Genomic DNA, 16,790 nt, shown 5'->3' with positions numbered 1-16,790 from the left:
CATGAGCATGTGGCATACATCAAGAGAGTTCAACTGACAGTTCTCCACACATGAGGTGGAGATGATGAGTGCGGCAATAGAAGCGATAGGTAAGTGCTGTCAAAGCTGTTCAACTTAAAATCATCATCTCTGGAAATTCATCTTTGGAATTTTTAGTTAAAAAAAAAAAGGTGGGGAGTGGACTATTAGTCTCCAATTATGCTCAGATAAACAAAAACTGGCATGTATGTTTTTACATAGAGGAACTAAAGATAATGCCTATAATCCCTAGAACTTAATCAGCACACAAATGACTGCAAATCTTTAGTCTCTAAGAAGACCATAACTGCAAGCTTAAGAGAATGGGAAACCATTCATTCAATGAGTGAATCTCACATTCAAGGCACTATGTGAGAGACACAAAAATGAAAAGACAAGGTCTTTGCAACCTCAAAGAGTTCAAGATATCAGAGAAGATAAACACATAATAAAATGGTAATAACACAATTATGAGAGGGGGCGAGTGGTTAAGTACAAACACAACTATCTGATTATAGAGAAGAGAATGAATAATAGGGAGGGAGGCAAAATGTGGATTGAGAAATGGCATTTGGGGGTGTGGATCACAAAGCATAAAAGAGAGCTCAACAGTGGTAGGGGAATAGCACATACAACAATATAAAGGAAAAACTGGTTGTGCTTTCAGAGAGGAAACAGCTTACTGTGAATGGTGTAGAGGGCCATAAAGGAAGTGGCAGAAAATGGGGCCAGTTTGTGAAGAAACTTACAGGAAATGCTATGGAATAGAGAAATGATTTTACAGATAATGTAACTCATTTAAAACAGTACAAGCAGAGGGGTGCCTGGGTGGCTCAGTCAGTTAAGCGTGTGACTTCAGCTCAGGTCATGATCTCACGGCTCATGAGTTTGCGCCCAGCATTAGGCTCTGTGCTGACAGCTCGGAGCCTGGAGCCTGGAGCCTGGAACCTGCTTTGGATTCTGTGTCTCCCTCTCCCTCTCTCTTTCTCTCTCTCTCTCTCTCTGCCCTCTCCCACTTGTGCTCTGTCTCTCCCAAAATAAATAAATAAAAACATTAAAAAAAATTTTTTTTTAATGTAAGCAGAAAAACAAGATCAAATTTACTTAAGATTTATGCTGACGACTGTATGGAAGATAAATTCAAAAGTACTTGGTGACAGGGAGACCAGTTAGGACAATGGTGCAATAGTCTAGGAGACAAAGAAAATATAGATTTAAGGTCATGGCAATGGGGAAAGAAAGGAATATATCCAAGAACCATCTGTATGTAGGAGGAAAAATGGATTGGACTTGGTGACCAAGTAAATGGAGACAAAAGCATTCAGAAATGATTTCTCCATTGAACTAAAAAATACCTATATTATCTTTGTGTTTCTAGCACCTAACATTGTGCATACCACAAAGTATGTGCTTTGTTAAAGGCTGAATAAATAAATGATTAGTTCTGAAATCTAGGTAACACTGAAAAAACAGAAAGAGGTTTAGGGAATAATTTTTGTTTTGGATACATTCAGTGTGTGATGACCACAGCACATTGAGGTATGACTGTTCAGTTGGCAATTAGGGTCCAGAGCTAGGATAAGGGCTAGAAATACAGAACTGAAAAGATGTCAGCAGACACACAGCATTTGAAGTTAAGGGAGGAGATAAGACAGTTCAGGGTAAGTTTATTTCCCTTTCTGATTCCTAACTATCAATAGGGCATGACTACTCTCAATTCTAAGAATTCAACTCTATCACATTCAGAGAGTCCAAGTTGAGGGAACAATTAGGTTCTATGGATGACTTAGCACTGAGAACCCCAATTTCTCACCTAGGGGAAAGGATAAGGACTTTTCTGCAGCATCAGCTACTGAAATATGTCTTTGTATGGGCAGGTGAGGCCAACGTCCTCCCAAAGACTCTAATTAGTTGTGAGCTGACAAGGAATCAAGACAATTTCTCATTGGAAAACCCCTTAAGCATCAACGCTTCTTCTAATCATCTTTTTGTAAAAGTATTTTAATATGTAGCACACATTTCCATGATGTAGATTTTTCCAAATCATTTAACTCCTAACCTATTCTTATTGAAACTCCTTTCCTCATTAAGACAAACTAGTCATAAAGCTCTAATTAAGGTATGCATTTGCTAGAATAGTCACTATATTAACAATACAGGTTCTCTTAAATAGGCATGGGAAGGCACATTTCCATACATTCCTTTGTGTTTTCAGCAAAAAATTCTGCCAAGCCAAATAAAATTTATTGGTGTTGAATGCATTTGCCCCCAAAATGTGAACAAAGGGTATACATTTGGTATACTTATTAGAGGCACTACTAAGCTTTGAGAAAGGTAGTTATAAAATATTGCCTACGAAAATAAGGTACCAATATATTATTTTACTCAAAAGGTGAAAGCATAATTTATGCATTTTTTTATCCCTTAGGCAGTATTTTACATGTCACCCTTAAGCAATGGTTCCATTTTTCTAGAGTTCAATAAAAATGCCTACTGCTGGGCTGATATATTCACAAAGGCAAAGGAGCTACACTGAAGAAATTTAATACCAGAATTAGGGAAGACATGAGAAGAGTAGTGTAGGGGTAAACACTGTTCTTTTACAGATGACAAGAAATTCAACCTGGGCAATAGAGTAAAATATACTGCGCCCTTTTTTTTTTTTAATCTTTGGTAATGATTATATTAGTATTCTTTACCACAGAAGGATCTTGACTCTTTTGAAATATGAAACATCCCTAAATAGTTTTTTAAAAATCTGCAGAAAAAAGCACCTACTACAGAGAGGCCTGATGGCAGAATAGTAATACATCCACACTAGGGGTAGTAGTGGATTCGAGAATCTAATTTACTGCACCAGTGGAGACTAAGCATCATGGCAGTCAGGCTCTTCAAGGCTAGAGAAGGGCCTGCCTCAGTCAAACATCACCCCTGCTGACCTATATTCATCAGTGAAGCAGACATTAAGTAAGCCTCCTAACCGTGTTTGCAATGAAATGTCCCACAATCTCAGTTGTGGTTTAAAAAAACATAGTAAGATTATTAGAAAATGTTAGCATTCAAGATATTTTCTGCGATTTATATAATTTACCTTAATAGCATCAAGTATTTAAGCTGGATATGACAGAGACACTGGAATGTGATTACAAGCCAAATGAAGCACAGACAAATCACCAAAAAATAGCTTTTCATACTTTCTAATACTCTACTATGCAGAGAATCTATTTTCAGGAAAACTGTCTGTTTTCTTCGCTACCTTTAATATATAGAAATAGAAAATAATCACACTTAAACTCGCTTCATAATATATTATAGCTAGATTTTAGGACATTACTCTTTATGAGGTTCAAATTCTTATCTAATCAGTGTATCTATGGGATAGTATTTCATCAACTATGATTTCTGATGCTAGGAGACTAGCTAGCATTTAATAAATGCTATTACTTTTCCTGTAAAAATATATATCAAACAACTATAATATTATAAAATATGCAAACTAATTTTTTAAGGTAAAGAAGTTTTATAATTATAAGTAAAATCTATAAAATCAGTTTATTTGGTTAAAGTAGTTTTCGTTAAAAGTTTACAAAAATAGTTTGAAATATTGTATATAAAAGACAGATGTAATAGTATAATCTATAATCACCAAGCATTTGATATATACCCATTTGACTTTTTAAGAGCCACCTAGTTTATAATAAGCCGAATATAATACACTGCTTATTTGTCCATAACAAGTTTCAAGTCTTAATTGGGATTGTTTGATACCAATAAACACAACTAATTGAGTCTAATTTACTTACAACTAAATTTAATTTGATATTAGCAAAATTTAATTATGACCAGGTATAAAACAATCATGTTCCACAACACTAAGTTCAAGGCATGTCAAAAGGAAAGATTCAACAAACACGTTTGTTAATTTTTTTTTTTTTAATGTTTAGTTTTGAAAGAGAGAGAGAGAGAGGGAATGAACAAGCAGGGGAGGAGTAGAAAGGAAGGGAGACAGAGAATCTAAAGCAGGCTCCAGGCTCAACTGTCAGCACAGAGCCAGAAGCTGGGCTTGAACTCACAAGCAGTGAGATCATTACCTGAGCCAAAGTCAGACGCTGAACCAACTGAGCCACCCAGACGCCCCTAAAATTTTTATTTTTAAATGTTTTTGAAATAAATAATATTAACAAAATCCCTTCTATACTTTAAAAAAGCAGGAAATTATACAAATTTACTGTACATCTACCTATATTTGAAGAAAAATGCCAAAAATCTGATTTTGGTTGAATAAAGGTTAGCAGTCCTAACAAGTACAGCAAAAACATCTTCCAGCTATGATAAATTAGAGGTGAAGCCTCTGCTTCAGAAAACTCGCACAGGTAAAATAACTAAATTATCATTCTGCATTCTGATGATAATTATCTGGAAATTATCAAAATTATTAAATATATCCTGTAGAGCTTATAAACCAACAACTAAATGAGTAGAAAGCATGAAGTTATCTAAATGCTACTGCAATTAATGCAACATTTGTGGGGAAAGATCAAGTTGATTCATGACCAAAAAATTAAACTGATGTAGAAATACAGTCCAAATATATTCCAATATGTATAAGGCATCATGACATGAGTTCAAAAAGCAGAGAAAGTAGAAATGGAAATGTGTATTTTTTAAAAAATATACCTGTATGTTATACTTTGCTCAAAATTTTTCTTTTTTATACTCTTGAAAATGATAATAAGTTTATAAGGACATTTAAAAAACTTTTTTTAAATTTATTTTTGAGACAGAGAGAGACAGAGCATGAGCAGGGGAGGGGCAGAGAGAGAGGAAGACATAGAATCTGAAGCAGGCTCCAGGCTCTGAGCTGTCAGCACAGAGCCCGACGTGGGGCTTGAACTGACAGGCTGTGAGATCCTGACCTGAGCCGAAGTCAGGCGCCCAACCGACTGAGCCACCCAGGTGCCCCAATTTATAAGGACATTTTAATTTAATTTTTTCCTTATCAAATTATGCACACCTAAATAGGAAGCCATTCAGAAATTACATATTAATTACCAAAAAAAATCAATTTGTCAGTATGGCACATAGAACTATTATTTTTTAATTTTTTAATCTTTAATTTTTTTTAACGTTTATTCATTTTTGAGACACAGAGCATGAGTAGGGGAAGGGCAAAGAGAAAGGGAGACATGGAATCGGGAGTAGGCTCCAGGCTCTGAGCTGTCAGCACAAAGCCTAATGCAGGGCTCGAACCCACGAACCAGAAGATCATGACCTGAGTAGAAGTCAGACACTTAACCGACTGAGCCACCCAGGTGCCCCTAGAACTATTTTTTAAAGGAACAATGTATGTTCCTTTTCATATCTTTCGGCTATTTCTTGACATTAATTTAGAGTGCACTGTTTCTTATAATAGCAATATAATAATTATATTATTTTAAAACTCCTGAATTGTGGAATTACAGTGAACTATCTTTAAAAATAATTTTTCAAAATGCTAACTGATCAAATAAGATCAATGATAATATGTAATATATGTATAATTGAATGTCCTTAAATTTTTAAATACAAGTTTCCTTTTTAAAAGTCACTTTAAAAACCTATACCAATAATTTCAGAAATACACTCTTCAGCAAATTTATCCTCTGGGAAAAGAGAAGGCAATACGGCTTAATATTTTAAAATAAGTGATACACATGGCCACAATCTTAAAGAACTGTATTCCCACTATCTTCACCTAACTACAAGATTATGGAGGAGGTGGGCAAGGATGAGTTAAGAGAAGACACAGAAATATCAAAAGTTTGAACAAGACGGTGCAAAAAATTTCCAAATTACCATTCTTCATCAAAGAAAAAGAAGATGAAGAAGCATAACTGGTTCTCATATGCTTCTGAAAAAAAGACAATTCAGTAATATCTATTCTAAAGATAAGTGGTCTTAAATAACATAGCTAATCAAATTAAAATTTGAAAGTAATACCTATAACCTTGACCACTTCCTATATATAAATGGCATAGTTTATCCATTCTAGCCACACTGACAAAGAATGAAAACATCAGAATTAACGCTTTGCCATTCACAAAGCTCAGATACATATATAAGAGATATATTTGTTTTAGGTAAGTGAAAATTTTTAAAATGATCCACGTCCCTGACTACAAGATTATATTAAATTGCATAAGCCTAAACATATTTGAAAGTCTCAGAAAAATTTAAAAACCATGTTTCGATTTGATCAATCTGAGCATTAACCTATTGTAAAATGTTGAATGTGGTAATATTCTTTTACCTAGTTATGAGACTAAAAGATTAATGAATAGAATTTTGTCTAAAATTTGATAAAGAACATATTCAGAAGAATAACAATTACAATACTACTATTACTAATCCCATTATGAATTTGATTATCATTCTTAACTGGAATTTTAACAACTTTAAAGATTCCTTAACCTACTATTTTTATAGCTTTTTTACAGATTAGATTTAACTGGACTTGAAATCTTGCAATGGAAATAAAATTCAAGAAATTATGAACATATATGCCACATTTGATCAATTTTTTTTTAACAGGAGTAGAATCAAGCCTCTCCTTCTTTTTTTAAATTAATTTGTATTTATTTTTTTGACAGAGAGACAGAGAGAACAAGCATGGGAGGGGCAGAGAGAGGGAAACAAAGAATCCAAGGCAGGATCTGTGCTGACAGCACAGAGCCTGATGTGGGGCTCAAACTCACCAACTGTGAGATCATGACCTGAGCCGAACTTAGACCAACTGAGCCACTCAGGTGCCCCTTGATCAATTTATCATATGTAAAAAGTTATTAAATAATTATGTAACATGTAACAGCACATTACTATAAAATAAATCCTTAAAGGATACAGAATAAGGGAGTAGAAAAATAATACATTATCATCTCATATAGACACATTACAGCCAAAAGAAAATAACTTTCTTCTAAGTGGAAAATACTTACGCAACACAATTCTTTACCAATCTTTACATTTTCATGAACGTGTACACATATGTGCACACACACACACACACATATTTCATTTTCCATCTTCAGGCAATTGTATTTTTGTTCAAATAAACCAGGTTTTGAAATTAACAGCTTTCTCTAAACATGAAAGACTATATAAAGGAGTCAAAGCGGTTTTCCTAGTGCATCTTAAAGCTAGAATGCAGCAATATTGCCATCTAGTGTCCATATCAAGTAAGCCATGCCAATACAAATGTCCTATTTTTTTCATTTAGAAAATTAAACGTGCATAGGTAAACTGTGATTCCTATGGGCAAGAGCATAGTTGATGAATGAAAAGGAGAAAATACAAAAGGATCTGGGAATCCATGGGAAGGAAAAAAATAAGCATGTGGGAGAAATACCCTTTTTCTGAATGTGATTTCAGCCACATTTTGTTCTTTTTTTAATTTTTTAAAAAAAAATTTTTTTTTTCAACATTTATTTATTTTTGGGACAGAGAGAGACAGAGCATGAACGGGGGAGGGGCAGAGAGAGAGGGAGACACAGAATGGGAAACAGGCTCCAGGCTCCGAGCCATCAGCCCAGAGCCCGACGCGGGGCTCGAACTCACGGACCGCGAGATCATGACCTGGCTGAAGTCGGACGCTTAACCGACTGCGCCACCCAGGCGCCCCCACATTTTGTTCTTAAACAGGGTTTGTATGTTACTTGACTTTGTTGGCTACTTCACTGACCAAGTAAATAGGGTTAGTTACATCTATCCATCTGTGTTCCCTCACCCTTTGTATCCCAAATGGGAATCACTGAGATCAAGTCCAAAATGAGCTGTCATCAAATGAACACAAATTCATTTAAAACCATGTTTTAAACATACAAAATTACCAGTTTGATTAATGCTAGTGAGAAAAAATAAAGAACAAGAATTTGTTTAGGTGTTTAAGGTTGAAGATAAATTAACTTCCTTAAAAACAGAAAGACACATTTAGGCCTTAATTACATTAGACACTGTTGAAAGCATAAAAACTGGTGACACTGTTCATCTACGATCAAAGCCTCAGAGTAGTAAATCTCTACGTCAGCAACCTCCTGGTGCTTTGGACTGTCTATCCCTATAAACCTAGACATACTTCCGGAGACAAGCTGCATCTAAATCTGGATGCTGCCAGTGACTTGCTGTGTGATCTTGGGCAGATCTTTTAGGCATTCTGAGCTTCAGTTCCTTCTCCTTTATAACAATTACCTTAGCATGCGCAAGACTGCTCTACCAGCGTAAGGTACGATACATAAGGCAGCAACAGCAAGGCACGACGTGCGGTGGTGGCAGAGCTAGACTACTGGCTCCCAACTCCAGTGACTACTACCACTGCTACTATGCAGCACCATCCACTTTCAATGAAACCGATGCCACAGTTCACGAACGTGTCTTGCTTTTTCTTAGTCCTACACCTTTGCTCCTATCATCCCCCCCCCCTTAAATCTCTAGTCTAACTGAATGCTACTCACTGGAAGTAAGATGTCTGCTTTCTCTCTTACTTTTTCTTTTTATTTATCCATTTTCTCATTTTTGTACAATAAACACGTATCACTTATGTAAACTAGAAATCCTTACAGAGAAAACAACCCTACTCATCGCGCACAGCCCAGCTCCATTTTGTGCCTTTTCTGCGAAGCGATCTTTCTCTCATCCTGCCCTATCCAAAAGTGATCTCTCTGCTCTAAAATTCTCAGCAGCACCATCTAGCATCCACTTAACAGCTTTACAGCATTATTGTTATGTACATGCTTTTTCCCTCCTAGAATAAATTACAAGATCTCTGAAGGGGAAAAAAAAAACCACTTATTATCTTTCTTTCCATTCCCCAACAAGGTAATTTTGGGGCATCTGTGAAGTACAATCACATGTGATGCAAATGCCTTCCTTTTCTGTTTAGAACTGTCTGCCTCACTTCTCTAGGCTTTGGCTCTCAAAGATCTACTCATTGTGTCATATTGAGAATATCATTTAACCTCTCTAAGGCTCAATTCCTTATAATAAAGTTCATAATACCTGTTTTCTGTTTCACAGTTATTGAAAGAGCAGAAAAAAAACAAAAACGTCATGTAGTGTATGTAGAAAGCTATGAACAAAATGCAAAGTCTGATTAAAAAAGTAATTTCAGGGGTGCCTGGGTGGCTCAGTCGGTTAGGTGTCCGACTTCGGCTCAGGTCATGATCTCATGTTTCATGAGTTCGAGCCCCACATCAGGCTCTGTGCTGACAGCTCAGAGCCTTGGGCCTGCTTCAAATTCTGTGTCTCCCTCTGTCTCCCTCTCCACTGCTTGTGCTCTCTCTCAAGAATACATAAACATTAAAAAAAATTTTTAAAAGTAATTTCAGGCAAAGTTTTTTAAAAATATATAAGAAAAAAAAAAAACCCCTGTAATACAGATTAAAACTGAATTAGATTTTTAAAATTAACAGCACTAAGGCTACCAATCTAGCTAAGCTATTATTTACATAGCCTAATAACCAACTAGAATACCTTTCTTCAAGAACACAATGAATGTAGATAAGAATTTTCTATAAATTCTGACATACAAAAATTATCTAACTTCAGGGTGGAGAATGTCGAGAACATATCTGTTTTTGGTTCTCAAAGTCTTCTTTAAATGAAAACTTAAAAGTTACCACCATCCGTAACATAAATGTTATTATGTTACATATTTTTCAACCTAAATATACATAAAACAAAATGCTCATTGCAAAATCTGAGGTGAATGCTTTTCATTAATATTAGTCACATCATTCATTTATCTTCTAGTCATTCATACCATGTGGTAAGAATTGTTTTTATGTGCCAATTAAGAAATCTATTGTGACCATATTTTTAATAGGTTTTTCTTAAAATGTCAACTGAAATAAAAACCTTAATGACTGTTTTGTTTAAAAAAAAAAAAAAAGTCGTATTTCATATTTTTATGCTACTGCTGCCATCTAGTGAAAATTCTGAGAACTTAACCATTCTGGGAAGTTATTTTTTTTTTTCAAATTTTTTTTTTTTAACGTTTATTTATTTTTGAGACAGAGAGAGACAGAGCATGAATGGGGGAGGGTCAGAGAGAGGGAGACACAGAATCTGAGACAGGCTCCAGGCTCTGAGCTGCCAGCACAGAGCCCGACGCGGGACTCGAACTCACAGACCGCGAGATCATGACCTGAGCTGAAGTCGGCCGCTCAACCGACTGAGCCACCCAGGCACCCCGAAGTTATTTTTTTTTAAATCATACTGTGGGAGCACCTGGGTGGCTCAGCTCAGGTCACAATCTCATGGTTCATCAGATTGAGCCCCCACACCATGATCTGTGCTGAAACACCAAGCCTCCTGGGATTCTCTGTCTCCTCTCTCTGCCCACCCCTGCTCATGCTCCCACTCGTTCTCTCTCAAAATCAACATTTTTTTAAATCATTCTGTCAATTTATAAGATACATATATGAGGAATAAGGATATCACAGATTACTTTCTTACAAATAAGTTTTTAAACATTTTGTCTTCATTAGATTATATTTCTACATTATAATTCTTCAATTTAATCATGAAGCCACTTATTTATTTAATCAGCAAGATAATTATAATCATTTAATTTAAAAATTCCTTTACTGAGGGGAGTCTGGGTAGCTCAGTCAGTTAAGCATCCAATTCTTGATTTCAGCTCAGGTTATGGTCTCCCGGTTCATGAGTTCGAGCCCCACGTCAGGGCTGTTAGCACAGAGCCTGCTTGAGATTCTTTTTTCCCAATCTCTCTGCCCCTCCCCCGCTCACTATTCACTAAAAAATAAACACTAAAATAATTCCTTTATTGAAAAAAGAAAACATCCAAAAATATCAAGTTGTTTTTGTCATCAAGTTATACCTATAAATAGAAGCAAATTCAGGGATACCCTCAAAAATGCTGTATTTGGAATTTTCAAGTACTTACCAAGAACAAAGTTCATTCCACAGTTAAAACGGTAACATACCCTGACTAAAAATCTAAATGCTTGGAACTATACCAACTATACTACCAGAAGAATTCCATAAAAATAAAGATGACAGATAATAACCTATCAGTAAGCTTACCTGGGAAAAGATGTTTGCTGTTGGAGCAACCCTGCTATCCACGATACTATACAATATTGCTAATAACCTGTCAAGTGGAAATGGTTTTGGACCGAGAAGATGATTGCTTGTCTGTAACAACAAAAGAACACGGATTTTATTTTTACAGCAGTACACTTTCTGTACTACAAATTCCTTGTAACAAAACATGTATATTGTTCCCCAAAGACCCTAACAATTCTAACTTCCAGTCTCTACCTTAAAACCTTAGCTGATACGATCATGAATTCTCTTTCAACATTTCCTTCAAGTTTTTCTGACTTAGCATAAACAGATATTAAAGAAGACAACTGACAACTCATCCATCTCAGTCCTGAACATCCTGAATATCACACCTACTTTACTGCTGTAATTAGATGTTCAGTGAGTTAGCCAAGTCATTTGTCAAAACAGTGCATATCCAAAACCAGGGTCTAGCTCCTAACTCCTAGATAGAACTTACTCCTTACTGCTCACTATTCACTCCTCTGTGTTCCATCACCAGGAAAATACATTTGTTCCACATTAGTAATTCTAAAAAGATCAGTTATAGTAAATACTAGCTTAGAAAACTTATAAAATATTTTGTAATTTGTGAATACGCTGTCAGCCTGAAACACAAAATTTAAAAACTGAAAAATTATAAAACATTCATACTTGTGTACAAAAGTCACATGATACAGTTACTTGTTATTAGAAAACTGAAGTGCTCAGGGCACCTGGGTGGCTCAGTTGGTTGAGAGTCTGACTTTGGCTCAAGGTCATGATCTCCTGGTTCACAAGCTCAAGCTCCACATAGGGTTCTGTGCTAAAAGCTCAGAGCCTGGAGCCTACTTCGGATTCTGTGTCTCCCTCTCTCTCTCTGCCCCTCCCCTGCTCATATTCTCTCTCTCTCTCTCTCTCTCTCTTTCCCTCCCTCCCTCCCTCTCTCTCTCTCTCTCTCAAATAAACATGAAAAAAAAAGAAAACCGAAGTACTCAAGGTCCACTTGGTAAGATAATTTTAGTAGCACTGTTAGAATTTAAGTACTCTATATTAAGCAATGGCAAATAAATGGAAATCTTCACTTACATGCAAGAGAATAACTATTTCTTTAAAGAAGAATAAATAAGAATGTCTAAAGAAAAATGCCTACACGGAATTACAAAACGTTTACCTCAGCTATTTATATCTAAAAAATAGTTCAGAAATCATTTTCCAGGTCTTAAACTCTATATCCTTTCTCATCAAACACTTCAAACCCTTAGAAAAAATACAGAGGCTGATATAACAAATAACAATGTACCCAGTACCCAATTTTATCAAACCCTGACATTATGCAGTATGTGCAAAGAAATAAAACATCAGATCACATTATAGATAAAATGAAGCTCCCTTAGACCCCTCTCACATCTCATTTTCTCCCTAGAAGGAGCCACTATCCAGAATTTGTTTTTACCACTTTCATTACAGGTTTTATATCAGTACTACATATGTATTCATAAATAATAATATATAGCATTATCTGCAACATCTAATCTCATATAAATGATACTATTTTGGACTATCACTCTGCCAAGTTGCTTTTTTCCTTCAACATGTTTTTGAGATTTATCCATATTGATACATGCATCTCTAATCCCATAAAAAAACTGTTTTAATGTTTATTTATTTTTGAGAAAGAGAGAGAGAGCACGAGCAGTCAAGGGGCCAAGAGAGAGGGAGACACAGAATATGAAGCAGGCTCTAGGCTCTGAGCTATTAGCAGAGCCCAACGCAGGGCTCGAACTCATGAACTGGGAGATCATGACCTGAGCCAAAGTCAGACGCTCAACCAACTGAGCCACCCAGGCGCCCTACTTTAATCCCATTTACAAACTACCCTACAGAATGCCATCACTATCTACTTCTAAAAATTCATCACTATCATTCATCACAAATGATACTGTGATGGACAATCCTGTACATTTACCCTTGTGTTCATATGTGAGTTTCTCTAAATGGGATTGCTAAGTTAAAGGAGAGGGCACAGACAATGCTGTGTGCTCACCCACACTTTGTTCTTGGGCACATGGGAAGACTACATTTCTCAGTATCTCCTCCAGTTGGATGAATACATGTGACTGTGATGTAACCTACTTCCAAATCTGGCCTTTCAAACCTTTAATCTTCTTTTAATCCTTTAATCTTCTTACCCTTCAGTGGCAACTTTGGAAATCACCATGTTTCACTTGGCATCACTATAAAAGAGGGCCACCCAACTCATACTCAGTTGTGTCATGAACAACATATAAACCTTTGTTATGTGAAGTCAACTGAGGGTTTGGGGATTTGTTTTTGTACAACAGCATACCCTGGTCTATCCTGACAAATATAAAGTACATTCACGTATTAACTTTAATTATCGCCAACCTACAGAATACGCAGGCTCATATTCTTCTACATTACCAGCAACATTTGAAAGCATCACTTTTTTTTTTTTTTTTTTTTTTTTTAGTTTTGCCAATCCGAGAACATGAAACATCCGCTGTGGTTTAAAGTCTCATCTCTCACTAGTGAATGAGACTGATAATCATGTCAGGTTTGTTAGACATTCAAGTTCCTTTTTGTATCATTTACCCACTTATCAATTGGATTTTTGCCTTTTTCTTACGGGTTTGTATAGTAAGTCTTAAAAAAATCTAGATACTAATCACTTGTCAGTTGTATGACAGTGGTTAACATGGTAGGCTTTGGAGTCAGAAAGTCCTGGAAGCGCATGCTAGTTCTACCACTTAACTACATAACTTTGTGCCAGTTACTGAATTAATTTTTCTTCAATAGTTACTCAGTTTCCTCACCTAGAAAATGAAGACAATCACAGTAACCACATGCCAACAGGTCACTCTGAGAACTAAAATAAGATCAAACACAGAGCTTCACAGTATTTGGCTTATAAATGCTCAACAGCTTTTAATATAATCATCATGATATAGATATACTTGTTTCTGTGTTCTTTTTCTTTTCTAGATAACTGCCCTGAAAACAGGAAATGTTTTATTCACCTTTTTATCCCTAGCACTTGGGATCATTAAATAAATGAACAGATAAATGGATAATGAATAAATAAATGAAATGATGTTCAAGGAAAGAAAGAAAAAAATTAAGGTAAATGCTGAGATATCTAAATGGAATTGGTGTCCCTGTCCTCATTAACACTTAGAAATGACTTGAGGTTAGTTCCTAAATTCCAGAAGTGTTAGAATCACGTGGGATGCAATTCGGCCTAAGAATCGCATTATGAAAACCTACTTCTCTGATTTTCACTTTTTAAATTTTCTGATTAGAAAACACATATCCAATTTAAAATTAAAGTGTTCTAGTGGCATGCAAGCCATATAATTTATCTTCCTCACTGAACTGGTTTTGTGTGCTATAAATGCAAGGTGGCTTCCTATCTAGAGGGGAAGACGAAGTCTGAGAAATGCCTATAAATTCACTATAGAGCTCAAGAAGGAAGGCCTGTAAGAACAGAAAAATCAAAAAAGGAAATCAAATCAATTTTTGAGGCGTTAAATGGCATCAAATTTGGTGTCAAGTTACATAAAGAAAAGTAGAGACAGAAACTTAGGGTTATGGATATCTATACCAGAAAAATTAAAACTAGAAACAATTCAAAGAAGAGGAATGGGACTATGGATGAGGAGAGCGGAAAAACCGTTGCTTTTCTATGTAAACCAACTGGCAAGTAATCTGATATCACGCATATGCATTAGTTGAATTAAAAACTAAAATCTTAAAAAAACAGTGTCAACTGAGTATACACAGAAAGAATTACACAATTGAAGATCTGTAATATTTTCAAAACAACTGTTACAATAATTATTCATGTGGTTTGCTTTTTAAGGTTTGATGCCCTGATTAGATTGAGAGCTTCAGGAGGGCACAGACAATGGCTGTTCTGCTCTCCGCAATATCCATAAGCATCCAGCAGTGTGCTCGGCATAAAATAAGCATTCAATCAAGATTTCAGGAGGAGAGGGAACAAAAATATAAACTAAAAACTGTACAGTTTCAGTTAAGCTCAGATTTTAAAACGACATGAACCAAAGACAAAAGAAGCTATTATAAAATTCAAGTCAGTAAGAAGAACTAGAGTTCAGGGGTGCCTAAGGGGCTCAGTCAGTTGAGCATCTGATTCTTGATTTCGGCTCAGGTCATGATCTCATGGTTCGTGGGTACAGGCCCTGTGTTGGGCTCTGTGCTGATGGTATGGAGCCTGCTTGGGATTCTCTCTCTCTCCCCCCCCCCCCGCCCCTCCCCCACTCGTACTCACTTGCTCACTCTCTCTCAGAAGAAATAAATGGAGGAGGAGGAGGAGGTGGAAGAGGAAGAGGAAAACAACAACAACAACAACTACTACTACTGCTAGAACTAGAGTTCCTTTACAACTAGAGACATTTTCAGGAGGTCTCTGCTCATACAGTTCCCTCCGTCAAGACTGTCCTTCTCACGGACTTGCACAAATCCACTCATTCCACAGGGGCGGTCTGAGCGCTAGCTCTTCACAGTCCTCACTGATGACCAGCACGCATACATCTTCCACCTCAAAATTTTTAAATGGTTTTCCTAGTCTAAAGAATAGGCCTAAAACTCTCAGTCTTGTATTCATTCTTCAATTTTCTTCATTTGTAAACACCCAGCAAATAACCACCAAGTCCTCAGATACAGAAATGAAGAGATAAGATTCCTTCCCTTAAGCTTAAGGAACTGGAGACTGACAAAACTCCTCCATAATCTGGCCTCAAATGACTTGTCTGAAATTCACCGGACACTTTAGCCAATTACATTTCATTATTTCTTTTATACCCTACATTTTTTATCTCTGCTTCTTCGCCCCAATCATTTCCTCAAGTGGCATGGCCTCCTCTCCCATCTTTGCACATCCAATCCTCACCATTCTTGAGCACCCATTCATATGTAAGGCCTACCACAAATCCTTCCCTGACCACCCCAGCTGTAAGTACTCTCTTCTATCAATCCTTTATGACCCAAAGTAACCACACACATAAGAAAGAGGGTACAAAATCAACAATATGCCTATAGTGGAAAACCCAATCAGAGATGTCTCAGTGAAGAGGCAATACCAGAATTTTTCCGTGCCAAGCAAATGTATTCGGTAAGGAAATTTCCCTGTCAAACTCTGACTCTGTGTGAAGAGAGGAAAAAAGTCTTCTCTGAGATTTCAACTAGAAAGTAGGGCTTAATGCTGATGGGGGGAGTGGGAGTATAATTCACAGTATCTCTGCAGTCTGAAATCCCACCCACAAGGCTAAGAACTGAATTTCAAATGATCACAGGTTACTGGTGCTCTTAAATGCCTGCACAGAAGTAAATGTAACACCTTTCTAAAGAGCATACTTCAGGCTTCAAAAATTCCAAATGACCAAGTTTGGTCAACAATTAAAAATAATAAAATATTCAGGAACAAGGCATTTTGTCAGCAAAAATAGAAAATGGAAAATTAGTAGACCAATAAGGTCTTCTAATACTGGACTATAAGGAGAACATAAAATATATTTATGTTAAAGAAAAATACGACTAGGAAAAACATAAAAGTCATGAGACTTGAAATAAACCAATGAAACATCTAAGAATTATAAATAAAATTACTGGAGTCACAAAGATGATGTAAACAAAATAGACAAAGCCAAACA

At 36.2% G+C, this 16,790-nt stretch overlaps 1 protein-coding gene across 1 annotated transcript in view; it reads right to left on the bottom strand.

Annotated features, from left to right (window-relative positions):
* The window catches only part of ORC5 (origin recognition complex subunit 5), an 80,967-nt gene that overhangs the window by 23,731 nt on the left and 40,446 nt on the right, over positions 1-16,790 (bottom strand). Inside the window, exon 12 of the mRNA XM_043588657.1 lies at positions 11,098-11,208. Coding sequence (XP_043444592.1) covers positions 11,098-11,208 — 111 coding nt within the window. The remainder of the gene's footprint in view (positions 1-11,097; positions 11,209-16,790) is intronic.

The sequence above is a fragment of the Prionailurus bengalensis genome, chromosome A2 (assembly GCF_016509475.1).
Source record: "Prionailurus bengalensis isolate Pbe53 chromosome A2, Fcat_Pben_1.1_paternal_pri, whole genome shotgun sequence".
Classification (NCBI taxonomy): Eukaryota; Metazoa; Chordata; class Mammalia; order Carnivora; family Felidae; genus Prionailurus; species Prionailurus bengalensis.
Note: the sequence above shows the minus strand (reverse complement) of the source record. Positions and strands in the feature narration are given on the sequence as shown.